General features: G+C 44.8%; 1 protein-coding gene across 5 annotated transcripts in view; it reads left to right on the plus strand.

Moving 5' to 3' along the window:
* ACLY (ATP citrate lyase) overlaps positions 1-12,568 on the plus strand; it is a 52,802-nt gene extending 40,234 nt beyond the window's left edge. For all 5 annotated transcript variants that reach the window (XM_005875761.2, XM_005875760.2, XM_005875757.2 and 2 more), the window contains 11 exons: positions 2-83; positions 674-784; positions 4,010-4,137; positions 4,705-4,798; positions 7,303-7,457; positions 8,776-8,926; positions 9,121-9,264; positions 10,084-10,197; positions 10,561-10,643; positions 11,145-11,221; positions 11,595-12,568. In XM_005875761.2, coding sequence (XP_005875823.1) covers positions 2-83; positions 674-784; positions 4,010-4,137; positions 4,705-4,798; positions 7,303-7,457; positions 8,776-8,926; positions 9,121-9,264; positions 10,084-10,197; positions 10,561-10,643; positions 11,145-11,221; positions 11,595-11,689 — 1,234 coding nt within the window. In that variant the 3' untranslated portion in view covers positions 11,690-12,568. The remainder of the gene's footprint in view (position 1; positions 84-673; positions 785-4,009; positions 4,138-4,704; positions 4,799-7,302; positions 7,458-8,775; positions 8,927-9,120; positions 9,265-10,083; positions 10,198-10,560; positions 10,644-11,144; positions 11,222-11,594) is intronic.
* Positions 12,569-13,769: the final 1,201 nt, after the last annotated feature.

The following is a 13,769-nucleotide window of genomic DNA, read 5'->3' on the forward strand; positions in this document are numbered from 1 at the left end:
GGTACCCCGGCTCCACATTTATGGATCATGTATTACGTTACCAGGACACTCCAGGAGTCAAAATGATTGTGGTTCTTGGAGAGGTGAGTTAAAGGAAAATCTTTTTAATTTTTTTGATTGTTAAAGTTATGTATGACATCAGTTTTTTAAAAGTGCATGCATTTTGGTTATATATAACTTAAGGTGACAGTTCCTGGTAGTCTCACCCCTTAGACTTTGGGACGTAGGGATTGTCGCTGTTATCACTTCTGTGTGGCACAATATGTCTTAGTGCCAATAGAGGAGAGGCTTTGCACTGCTGACCATGCCTCTACCTGGTGGGCAGTGGATAGCTGGAGTAGAGTAAATGTGATTTTTTTTTTTAAGCCTTGATCCTGTAACGCCATCCCATTTTCCTGTTGTGCCTCCGATAGGTCTGGTCCTAAATCATCTTACCCACAGGTTAGGAAGGAGGAGTTCCAGGGACTCCCTAGGATACCCGCTGTCCCTTTACAGTTCTTCCCTACAACTCTCAGTCTTCCAGGCTGTTTGGACCAAGCCCATGTCCCCTCATTTTTTAGACTCTGGCCTCTGCCTGATTTGGGACTGATTTTCCTGCTGCAGTCCCCTTGGAGCAACTCAGAATGGGTGCCTCCAATTCATGGGTTTTTTCTTGTTCCCTGTTCTTTGGCAGATAGGGGGCACTGAGGAGTATAAGATCTGCCGGGGCATCAAGGAGGGCCGCCTCACCAAGCCCGTGGTCTGCTGGTGCATCGGGACCTGTGCCACCATGTTCTCCTCTGAGGTATGGCCGGTACAGATCACTCCTGGTGGGGAGTCAGGAAGCCGAAGATGGGGCATTTGAGGTGGACTGTCTGGTCATCTTAGGGGCAGTTAGCTCTTTCAGTCCACCTCAGTCACTACTTGGAGTGGGAGCAGCCTGTGTCTGGAGGAGGTGAGAAGGCTTCATTGAGAAGTCAGCTGAGCAGAAGGGAGGATGGGGAGACGGGACATATTCCTGGTGCAGAGCTGGGAAGACCACGAGAAGTTCTGTGTGGGGAGAGGTCACAGAAGGAAAGGCTTGTTTGGCACGTGTGCATGATGTAATGTATGTGAACATGCGGTATATAGTAAGTTCAGCATCTAACAGTAGGCTCTGAGTGTGAGGCCTTGTCCTGTGTTGTGTATATAACATAAAACCTGGCCTTCGAGGCTTCGAGGCTTCCTGCAATAGTGGTAATCCCTGTGTTTAAACCCTCAGTTCTTCCTGCCAGTAAGCCTGCATCACACTAATTTTTTCTCCCTAGAATGCTTGCCTTTCCTCTTCAGATTCCTGCCCACCTCAAAGTGGCAATATTTGTCCAGTTGTAAAATGCACTTTTCATTTGAACCACCAGTTCCATTTCTACAACTTTCCCTTATGGATTTGCATGCAAAAATATTTCAAAGTATATGTACAAGGATTCATTGTAACCTTGTCATAGCAGAAAATGGAAACAACCTAAATGCTGGCCAGGAGGGCACTGGGACATCATGGCACAATCATATAATGGAAAGCTGGGCAGGCTGGAGAAGAATGAGGTGGATTTTGATATGTTGATGGAGAAAAGGTTTAAGATTAGTTAAATCAAAAATGGCAGAGTGCAGTAAATATTGATAATATCCATTTTATTAACTCTGTGTGTGTGTGTGTGTGTGTGTGTGTGTGTGTGTGTGTGTGTTTTAAGGAGATAAAATGGGATTGGTTGGGTGATGGGATCTTTCAGGGATGAGCTCTACTTCCAAAGGCTTTAGAATCAGATCTCGATAGATGTTATGGCATGGGCAAGTCATTTTGCCTCTCTGTACCCTAGTTTGCTGAGCTGTAAAATGGAAATGGTACGGGATTGTTGTATGGCTTAAATAAGAAAATAATTTGAAGGTCTGGCACGTATAGGTCTTAGCAACTATTCCTTTCCATTCTTCTTCACTTATCCCATGAAGCAGTTTCTGACTTTCTTTCTTTGTGACCACTTTCTCCTCCACACCCCAACAGCCAAAAATAACCCCTTCCTTCTCCTCCATTATTTCTCTTAACCAGCTTGCATTACTCCACCCCACTCTGCTGAGGACACCTCCAGAGGGCAAGCACCTTGCTCTTTTGTTTCTGGCTGGGCACTTATCATCACCCCATAGGTTGGGCAGGTCCTCAGGAGGTGTTTTGGTTTTGTTTTTTAATGATTTTTTAAAACTTCATGTAAAACTAGAGGCCTGGTGCACGAGTTTGTGCACGAGTGGGGCTGGCGTTGGGGGAGAGGCTGTGGGAGGGCTCCAGGGCGTGTGTGGCCCATCTTGCTCAGTCCCGATTGGCTGGACTCCAGCAGCAAGCTAACCTACCATTCGGAGTGTCTGCCCCCTGGTGGTCAGTGCACGTCACAGCAACTGGTTGACCAGTTGACTGTCTGCCCCCTGGTGGTCAGTGCACCTTATAGTGAGCAGTTGAGTGGCCTTAGCATATCATTAGCATATTACGCTTCGATTGGTTGAACGGACAACCAGACACTTAGCATATTGGGCTTTTATTATATAGGATAGTACAGTGACTACCTAGTTAATCGGTGATGTTTGGATTCACATGATCTTGCAGAACTTTCCACCCTGTAGAGGAAATCAGATAAATCTCTACGTGTTGGCACACTGAGACAGCTCCTTGGGAAAAAGTGGATTAAGAATTGGGTATAGGTAAGGTGGCATTTTTCAGAAGTATGTTCACAAAACACTGGTCCTGTCTCGATGGTCCTAAAAACAAACCCAATAAACAGAAAAGCAAAGAGCTTTTATAAACTATGAACGTGCAATATAACCCATCTCCCTTTTAACATTTTTGTTTTAGTGTTAAGAAATCTCTGAGTTAAAGAAACTTGTTTAACTTCCTTGAACCCAGCCAGCATTTTCTAAGTGTATTTGAGTGAAGACTATCTTCTCCTTCCCACTCCATTCACTCATGCAAATTAAGTCCTACAAAGAAGGTATTGGGAACCCGTGTTTTAAGGCATGTGTTGCTAATTGGAGCAGCAGTTGCTAACCTTTTCAACACTTAAGGCACCTTTTATTATATTTAGGGATTAAGAGCACAGTCAGAGGCCAAATTGCTGGGTTCAAATGCTACCACATATTGCCTGTGTGACCTTGGGCAAGTTACTTTACCCCTCCCTGCTTCCATTTCCTTTTTTTTTATAGGGAACAGTCATAGCTACTGAAAGATTAATGAGTAAAGCTTTTAGAGAAGTGGTGGCATATATAATAAGTGTTGTTTGAACAGGTTAGGTGTGATTACAGTCACCCCCCAACTCTGTTCCTAAGTCAGGGTTTTGTACCAGAGGTTTCACTGGGTTAATTCATTTTCCCCATCGCTTCATCAAAGACATTGGTTTTCTCTTCCTTCTCGCTCACTTCCCACAGTCAGTCAACTCCTATATTTCACTGGATTTATATTTTACCTCAATACATCCTTAGGTGGAAGGCAGCCATTGCTCATTGGCTTCAGGTAATTGTTGCTATGTGGGAATATAAGCCTATGGCACAAAATCTGACTTTCAAAAAAGCTGGGAATTTGTATTTTGACATGAAACTTTTTTTTTTTAACATTGGTACCTATTTTACAAAAGTGTGTGTGGGATAATCATATCATGTCTATGAGCTCACTTCAACCTCAGGTTGCCAATTTGTAACACTCCTCACCTGTTGCTCAGAACTAATCCCTATCTTCCATCCCCCAGACCTCTGCCCCAGGGGAAGCCAGGTGAAGGGTCTGGGGAGTTGGGCTGCCAGACTTTGTATCCTAGCTCCATTACCTACCAGCTGTGTGATCTTGAGTGTTATTTCCCGAATGTGTTGATGTTTCAGTGTCCTCATCCATAAAATAAGTCCTCCATCATACCTGCTTGGGGTTGAAGGAAGTGATTTCTGAAGAGTGTTGTCATTTCCCAGGAGCCTTTGTTCCCTCTCGGGGATTAATGAGCCAGTCACACCACTCTCCTTTGCCTTCTAGGTACAATTTGGCCATGCTGGCGCTTGTGCCAACCAGGCTTCTGAAACTGCAGTGGCCAAGAACCAGGCTTTGAAGGAGGCAGGAGTGTTTGTGCCCCGGAGCTTCGATGAACTTGGAGACCTCATCCAGTAAGTGAACCTGTGGAAGGAGCCTCCTGGGTCAGCAGCCTCTCTAACATGGAGGTGTCTGATATGCCTGGTCTGTCTCAGCAGCTGTGTGGATAGTCCAAAACCCTTTTTTTCTTTGGCTTTTATTTTATTCAGTTTGTAGAAGCAGCAGTTACAGGCCATTCACACTGGTATTATACAAAACATGTTCACTTTCTTAACCTTCCTACTTGACTGGCCATAAATGAGAGATGAGCATAGAAACATTTAGAAAGTGTCACCTCTAATTGATGGATAAAGAGTTATTGATACACTGTTGTCTCTTCCCATTCATCCTTTGACCTTACCTGGCTTCTAGATTCAACTTTTATAATGCCCCATTCAGAGGTGATAGGGGAGTCTGGGCTAGAACCTGTTTTCACTTGGGAATCTAACTGGTAAGACTAAGTCACAGACAGGAAGGGGGTACAGAAAAGGAAAAAATAAAGAGTTTGGGTTAGATGGAGGAGCATTCTTGGGATGACTTAGAAAAGCCCAGAAGAAAATCCATATGGGTGTCTTTTCTCCTGCCCTTTCCCTGCCTCCCAGGTCTGTGTATGATGATCTTGTGGCCAAAGGGGTCATTGTCCCTGCGCAGGAGGTGCCTCCCCCGACGGTGCCGATGGACTACTCCTGGGCCAGGGTAGGTGCCATGTATGTCCCTAACTGTGTGGGCCAGGGAGATTTAGGGGCTGAGGTGTGGGCTTTGACGTGATTTGCCTTGAATCCTTGGAAGGCAGGCTTGACCTAGTAGAGCAACCATGTGATCACTGCTCTGGGCTCTAAACCACACCCCTAGGGGTGGCTTCTCCAAGGGCTCAGGAGAAACCAGTTAGACTCCTGGATTCCACCTCCTCCCTGTGTGCTGGAGCTTGTGGGTAAAACAATGCAGGGCCGCAGAGGGTGGAGGGCAGTGGGTATCTCCACAGCTGGGTTGCCTGACCTGGAAACGGGGCTGGGGCAGACAGTGTCCCCTAGAGTTGTTCGTGCTTCCTAAGAGGTCTCAGGCTGAAGTAAGGGACATGGATGAAAAACTAGTCTTCTTGATATTTAGAAATCAATATTTAAAAGACCCAACTAGAAAAAAAGGGTAGTAAAGGGCCTTTCAACAGTAAGAAGTACTCAACTCACTCATTATATAAGGAACCAAAGTAAAAACTGGGATACTACCTTGACCGAGTGGCTCAGTTGGAGCTTTGTCCCGTACACCAAAAGGTTTCAGGTTTGATCCTCAATCGTGGCACTTACAGGAGGCACCTGATCAATATTTCTCACATTGATGTTTCTCTCTCTCCCTTCTTCTCTCTCTAAAATCACTAAAAAAAATATTCTAAGGTGAGGATTAAAACAAAACCGTGATACTCATTTTTCCCTATCAGCCCAGCAAAGATAAAAATTCTTTGGTAATACGTTGTGTTTGTGTGGGTGTGAGGAAACTGGTGCATTCATTCATTGTTGGTAGGAATGGAAATTGACACAACCTTTCTGACAGGCAGTTGGGTCATATGAATCACATTTAAAAGTGCTCATACCTTATGGCCCAGCGATTCCATGTCTAGAAAACTACTTCAGAGAAATGTTTACATATACAAAGAAATCTGTTCAAGGATATTTTTCTAGTTGATAGTAATCAGTGAAGGAATTGCTAAATGGTGGTATGGTCATATGATGGGCTACTATACTGCAGGTAAGGGAGCAAACTGGATCTATGTGTGCTGAAGCTCAAGTTCATTGAGCAAACACATTACAGGACAGTATATCTAATGTGATTATAAAAACTCTCCATGTGTTTATGCGTGCATGTAAATAAAAGTGGAGAAAGAAAGGCCCAGAAAGATGTCCACTAAACTGACAAACGCTAAGTCAGAAAGCCGAAATGGGGGAGAGGTCAAAGGCGACATAACTTGATCTGTTCTGTTTTAAATTTTTAAAAAGAAGATACTCATGTAATTAGAATGTAAGTTAAAAGCATTTTTTAATTAAAATTCATGGGGGTAACTGAAGAAATGGGCCTGGACAATGTTGACTTGATGATACCCCTGGGTGCCCAAGTCGGGAACTGGGAAATTCAGGAGCTAAGTCCCCGCCCCTGGGTAAAAGGCATCTTGAGGGGATCCCCCATACCCACAGCCATGTGCCTCATTACATTTTGGCTGGGGTTGGCAGCTGTATGTGAAGTGTTTAAATTTTTTCCCTTTGGATTCATTCTTCCATTTCTTTTTTTATTTTTAAAGGTTGTAACTTGAAAAAAATATGTTATTGACTTTTAGAGGGAGAGGAAGGGGAGAGATAGAAAGATAGAAACATCAATGATAGAGAAACATCATCGATCAGCTGCCTCCTACATTACATGTCCCCAACTGGGGATCGAGCGGCAACCCAGGCATGTGCCCTGACAGGGAATCAAACCAGTGACCTCTTGGTTCCTGGGTCATAGCTCAACCACTGAGCCACAGCAGCCGGGCCATTCTTCCATTTCTTAGCCAGGCGACTGTTATTGAGCCACTCTAACATTCATTTCCTCTGTTAAACATGAAGAATGACTTTCTTTTGTGAGGTTAGAGTGAGCCCATAGATGTCAACGGCTTAGGGCAATGCCTGGCCCCACAAATACTCAGTAAAGAACAGAATAGAGCTGAGGCTAAGCAGGTGCCATAGTGTGGCACTCCTGTCTTCTTTTCTTTTTACATATATATTATTGGTTTCAGAGAGGAAGGGAGAGAGAGAGAAACATCAATGATGAGAGAGAATCATTGATCGGCTGCCTCCTGCACGCCCCCTACTGGGGATCAAGTCTGCAACCTGGGCATGTGCCCTGACTGGGAATCGAACCCTGACCTCCTGGTTCATAGTTTGATGCTCAACCACTGAGCCACACCGACCGGGTGTTTTCTACACTTAGATTCAGTAAAAGAGCTTTTGCATTTCTTGGGAGGAGCTTGTCTGTCAGGCTGGGTGGAGCTGTGCAAGTGAAGCCCCAAGCCCAGGCACAAACCCGACCGTTGGAAGCTGTTATCGAATACATGGCCACCAGAATTTTAACATATTCCTGGGACACTGGTTTTGAGAGCACAGCCGGTGGTGCAGTCCAGGAAAAATTTCTGTGGTTACCATAGTGCTGCTTGCTTCTGCCCCGTCTCTGCTCAGGAGCTGGGCTTGATCCGGAAACCTGCCTCATTCATGACCAGTATCTGCGATGAACGGGGACAGGAGCTCATCTACGCAGGCATGCCCATCACCGAGGTCTTCAAGGAAGAGATGGGCATCGGCGGGGTCCTCGGCCTGCTTTGGTTCCAGAGAAGGTGAGGCATGGAAGGCAGAAGTTGGTAGGGCCCTGCAAACTGGAGTTAATGATTTTCCCCTGACGGGAATGGAGGTGGGCAGCCTTGAGGAATAGTCCAGGGCCGGTCAGGCAATCTTTATGGCCACAAATCAATGATAAGGTTAAATGAAAAAAATACAGACTCCTACGTCTTCCAAGAACAGAAAGGCCAGTCTAAACCATGACTTAATCAGGAATCTTGGATCAGCCCCTTTCCCTTGGGAACATATGAAGACAGGGACAGAGTCAATGCAGGCCTCTTGAGAGAAAGATGAGGGTTAGCAGGGGAGGCCTGGATGGATCTGGTGGCAAAAGAGTACAGGGCTGGTAGAGTTGCTGAACACGCGTAAAGTACCTTGTATCATTAGCCTGAATGTGAGGAAAAAATGGTTTTCTCTGCAACTCCCAAGCTTAGCCCTCCCCTGGGACTGACAGCTGGGCAAGGGGGCCAGGGAGTCCATGATTCACAGAGCCCTGGCGTGGTGTGGGCCTGGGCAGAAGGCCAGGTCGAAGTCTTGGTCTGTGTCATGCCCTCACCTGCAGAGAGGTGGATCTTGTCCTGCTTTGGGCCCTTCCGGGGAAATGTTCATGAGCTGTAACACCTGAGTTACCAGAGGTTTCACTCTGCTCTTGCATCCCCATGTCTCCAGGCTGCATTCTTTTTTTAAAAATATATTTCTTTATTGATTTCAGAGAGGAAGGGAGAAGGAGGGAGAGATAGAAACATCAATGATGAGAGAGAATCACTGATCGGCTGCCTTCTGCACACACACACACCCACCCCCGCTACTGGGGATCCAGCCCACAACCCAGGCATGTGCCCTTGGCCGGAATCGAACCTGGGACCCTTCAGTCCACAGGCTGACGCTCTATCCACTGAGCCAAGCTGACCAGGGCTCCTGGCTGCATTCTTAATCACAGTTGGTAGGATGAACACTGGAGGTCTAGGGCTCCTACATTGTGAAAGGGACAGGGACCTCACCTCTTCTCTGTCTAGTCCATAGAGGATAGCCACAAATACAGGTCAAATCCTGTCATAGCAACTCATGCTGAAAACTGACTAAAGAAGAGATTTCACACCCTGGTTGCTAACTATTTAAAACCAGTATTTGTTCTCAGCAGAGTCCAGAGCCTCTTAAGAATCTGGAGGTTTTGCCCTGGAGGTGGTATGATAGTATCAGACCTACATTGGCAGGTTGCTGCCCTTCTTGAGTTTGCGTGACTTGTTTAGGGAGGTGGGAGGAAGCTCACCACCGTTTCTGTTCTCCTTCCCCTGTTCCTTTACTCACCCACTCTAGGTTGCCCAAGTACTCCTGCCAGTTCATTGAGATGTGCCTGATGGTGACAGCTGACCATGGCCCAGCCGTGTCTGGGGCTCATAACACCATCATCTGTGCTCGAGCTGGGAAGGACCTGGTCTCCAGCCTCACCTCGGGGCTGCTCACCATTGTGAGTATTGTCTTCCCGGGAGTGCACAGCAGGGACACTGGGCTTTGGCACCGTGCTGCTTGGCTATAGCCGGGTCCTAGAAGCAGCCCTGGAAGGTAAAAGCCTGTGCAGGGGGTGTTCAGGGCATGCCAAATTGTCTGCAAAGTTGAAGGAGAATCACAGCTCAGGGCAACATGGGCTTGCTTCTCCTACAGGGTGACCGATTTGGGGGAGCCCTGGATGCAGCAGCCAAGATGTTCAGCAAAGCCTTTGACAGTGGCATTATCCCCATGGAGTTTGTGAACAAGATGAAGAAGGAAGGAAAACTGATCATGGGCATCGGTCACCGAGTGAAGTCGGTAAGTTGTTCTCCTTAAGGGACTGGATGAATGGGGACAAGAGAGCATCAATTTAGTTGAGAACACGCAGGCTCTTGACTCCAACATGCAAAGCTTTGGACGTGTTGACAGGTGAGAACGTTGTAATACAGGTTGCCTTTAAACAATTTTTATTGTGTTTAGTTGTGATGTGAAAATATGATGAGCTGGAAACTCATCCTATGAACCTTACAAGAGAAAGGACAGGTCAGGGTAAGGGGACAGATCAGCACCTGAGGCTAGCTGCATGCTGCAGTAACACAACTCCCAGAATCTCAGTGGCTTGCAACAGCAAGGGTTTCTTATTCACTCTACACCCTCTGTGGGATTCACCCCACCCTCACTGCGGGTTGCCTGCTGCTCTGTTCTCTGTCATCTACACTGAAGAAGCAGCCCCTATCTGGGAAAAGTCATGGCAGAAGTTCTTAAAGCGTCTGCTTGGTACAGCTCACTTTCAGTAGAATTTCCTTGGCCAATGAAAGTCACATGGTTAAGTCTGACTCACTGGGACAGGAAAAGCGAGAATATCAGGGCAAGCCTGATGGGTAGAGGCCAGGGAATAAATATTTTATTTATTTATTTATTTATTTATTTATTTTTAAAATATATTTTTTATTGATTTCAGAGAGGAAGCAAGAGGGTGAGAGGGATCAAAACAATGATGAGAGAGAATCATTGATCGGTTGCCTCCTGCATACCTGGATATGAAATGTAGTGTGCCTACTTGTGACATGAGCACAAACATACTCCTTAGTAGAAGTGTTAGAGTGAGTTCCTCTGTAACTTTAAATCACTTTCTAGATAAACAACCCAGACATGCGAGTGCAGATCCTGAAAGATTACGTCAAACAGCACTTCCCTGCCACCCCCCTGCTCGACTATGCGCTGGAAGTGGAAAAGATTACCACCTCGAAGGTAAAAAAGCAAATGCTCCTAATTCTTGAATTACTTGGCAGAATTTCTTGGCAGAAATGAGACAGCCAAGTTATCTTTTGATTGTGTAGCTAAAATTAAACCTGGTTTTCTGGAAAATTTTATTTCTGTTGCATAACTACTAGTAAGTTCAACAGACACTAAGTGTCAACTACGTGTCAGATCCTTTGCTAGACAATGGGGATTGAACTCGGTAAGACAGTCTCTTCTAACCAACTGGGATGCTTTGGGAGGAGTTTTTTTAAATGGTGATCAGAATACGTAGTGTAGTAGTAGTAATAGTGGAAAATTACAAGGGAAATATGAGAAATAATTACAAATGCTTTGAATATTTTGCCTTCCCAGAAACCAAATCTTATCCTGAATGTAGATGGCTTCATCGGAGTTGCATTTGTAGACATGCTTAGAAACTGTGGGTCCTTCACTCGGTGAGCTTCGCAGCCCTTTCCTTCTTCATAGTGTTTATTGATTTTTGTTGTTCCCTCCCAACTCTGAAAATAACACACGTTCATTATAGAGAACTTAGAAAATATGTAGTAGTGGTATAAAAAAGAACAAAAATTGCCTCTACTCCCACCACCCAGAGCATCCCTCTTTTCCACTTTGAAATCAAAGAGAACTGGCTTCTCACTCCTGAGCAGAGGTTGTACTGTCTGGGAGGAGGGCTGTCATGTGAGCCATTTTAAAACTACATGTTGAGCCCTGGCCGATGTTGCCCAGTGGGTTAGAGTGTTGTCCTGTACACTGAAAGGTTGCGGGTTCGATCCCTGGTCGCAGTGAATACAGTAAGCAACCAGTTGATGCTTCTGTCTCACATCAGTGTTTCTGTTTCCCTCTCTCCCTTCCTCTCTCTCTACAATGGGCGGAAACATATCCTCACGTGAGAATTAAAGACAAAACAAAAATACTACATGTTGATTGTGTTGCAGGGAAGAAGCTGATGAATATATTGACATTGGAGCCCTCAATGGCATCTTTGTTCTGGGAAGGAGCATGGGCTTCATTGGTGAGTGAGTTATTGTTTTAAGGGGGTTTTAGGTGGGATTGTTTTTTTTACCCTGTGGTCCAGCTACACTGCTTAACCCATGTGGTGAGTCTCTAAAAAGAGATGTCACATTGACTTAATCACTGTTTCTAATCTGTCCTTTCTTACCTTCATTTCCCCCTTATCTTTACCTTTGTTCCCTTGTCTTGGAAGTTACTTTGATTGCAAACCAAGCCTGACATCTGGCTTGGAATGGGTCTCGATTTACTTCCCCATTTCTTTGTATCTGCCTTTTTGTATTAGATGCATTTCCCTTCCTTATCCTTTCTCCTTCACCAAACTTTTAACAAATTCACCAACTCAAAAAAAAAAAAATGCATTTGCTCCATTTTAGGACACTACCTTGATCAGAAGAGGCTGAAGCAGGGGCTATATCGTCACCCGTGGGATGATATTTCATATGTTCTTCCGGAACACATGAGCATGTAACTGAGCCAGGAATCCTGTTGCAGTGAAGTGAAGACAACTCCTCCCTTGGGAAATAGTGTGCAGACAGCTGGCACTGGAGCTTGCTCTAGGATGGGCCTGGGCTGTAAACCCACTGGTGTACAGGCACGGAAGACCAACACCCACAGGCTAACACTGTTCAGTCCATACAAAGAAGCTTAATATTTTTTTTAAGCATAGAAATAAAAACAAAGCCAATATTTGTGACATTTGCTCTGCTACCTGCTGTAATTATTACATAAAAGCATCTAAGCACTGTCAAGATAGTGTTTTTCCTCATTGTAGGGCTTTCTGATGCTTTCTTTTTTCCATTAGTTAAAAAAAAATTTCCCCTTGAAGGAAGGGAATGAAACTTTGAAGACCTCAAGATACTATACATTTAAGGCACCCCTAATGTCTTGTGTTTCCACTTCCCCCTTTTCCTGCTTATATAACATAAAAAAAACATTGTATTAATCAGATCTTTTTAGAGTCTTTTTGTGTGTTCTGTGTTAAGGGTTTGTTTGGTATCTCACTGAAACGTTCCATATTGCAGACCAAAGTCTGCTTATGTCGTGTTGAGACCATTGCATCCTTAGCCATTGTTACAGAATATGTGGAGGAGTAAGTTAAAATGTAAAGTTGTAACATACATATGTTTAAAATGGAAACGCAAAGCAAAAAGCTGTGAAATGTCTGTGTCTTATGTTCTCTATATTTATGCAACTGACTTGTCTGTTACTGAAGTGTGGGTCCAAGGACTCCTCTCCAGCCAGTTTGCATCTGTAATCCACAAGATTCTGGGCAGCTGCCACCTCAGTCTCTTCTCCGTATTATCATAGTTTGGTTTGAATAAACTATATAGTAACAATGAATACCTTACTGCTGTCTCATGTCATCCATCCATTTCATCTGTATTCCTTTGAACTTTACTTTCTAGTAATTTTACTGCATGTATTTTTAAAAATGTTAATCTACCTCTTTTTGTTTTTAAAAAGGAATCGATCAAAACACTATTTCCAAAAACAACCCCCCCCCCCTTATATTTGCACCTCCCTCTTAGTGAATGAGAACCAAAGCTCTGTCCATCCAGATACACAAGCCAACAACGTGGGAGCCATCCTTTCCTTCTCTATCTGGTTGACAAGTGCTGTCAATTTACCTTTGTAAAAAATAATTTAGCTTTAGGCATACAACATAATGATTTGGTATTTGTATGCACTGCAAAATAATCACCGCAGTAGGTCTAGTTACCATTCAGTTGACCTTTAGCATCTCTGATGGATCCATATCTAGTGTGCTAACTTGTGCCTAGTTCTACTTTTGACCCCTTAACAGTGCATTCTCCATGCAGCCACCAGTGATATTTTTTAAAACATCTAATTTGAAACACTCCTTTGCTTAAAACCCCAAAGTGGCTTTTGGCCATCTTTTTAACAACTATATAGGGAACAGGATAGCTATGCAGGCCAAGCACTGCAGAACACAAGCCTCTCATTTCATCCTCACAGCCGTCTTCCAACGGATGCTAGAAGATAATGGGTTCCCAGTAATAACTTGCTCGCCCTCAATCATGAGTTGCATGCCCAACTCATCCATAAGTTGGAGCTCGGTCTCAAGTTTGTTGTTTTTTTAATTTACTCCAAAGCCATTTTAAATCTTTACATAAAAATCCTGCCCTGGCCGGTGTGGCTCAGTTGGGTGGTACATCTTCCCGCATACCAAAAGGTAGAGAGGGTTGGGTTCAGGGTCAGGTCACGCACCTAGAGGTTGCAGGGTCCATCCCCGGTGGGAGGTGCCTTGGGGAGGCAACCAATCGGTGTTCTCTCACATCGAGTTTTTTTTTCTCAATTTCTCTCTCTCTCTCTCCCTCCCTCTAAAATCAATAAGAATATCCCCCAGTGAGGATTAAAAAAAAAAATCCTGTATGGCCGCCCAAGACACTAGCAATGGGTGATGGTCTCGTGTGGCTTTTGTTTTGCAAAATGCCCACGAGGAAGAACTCGCTGCTCAGGAAGGGAAAGGACACCAGCCATTCCCACCGCCGCGTGGGCAGCAGCCTCCGACCGGAGCGCCGTCCCGC

Source organism: Myotis brandtii, unplaced genomic scaffold (assembly GCF_000412655.1).
Source record: "Myotis brandtii unplaced genomic scaffold, ASM41265v1 scaffold469, whole genome shotgun sequence".
Taxonomy (NCBI): Eukaryota; Metazoa; Chordata; class Mammalia; order Chiroptera; family Vespertilionidae; genus Myotis; species Myotis brandtii.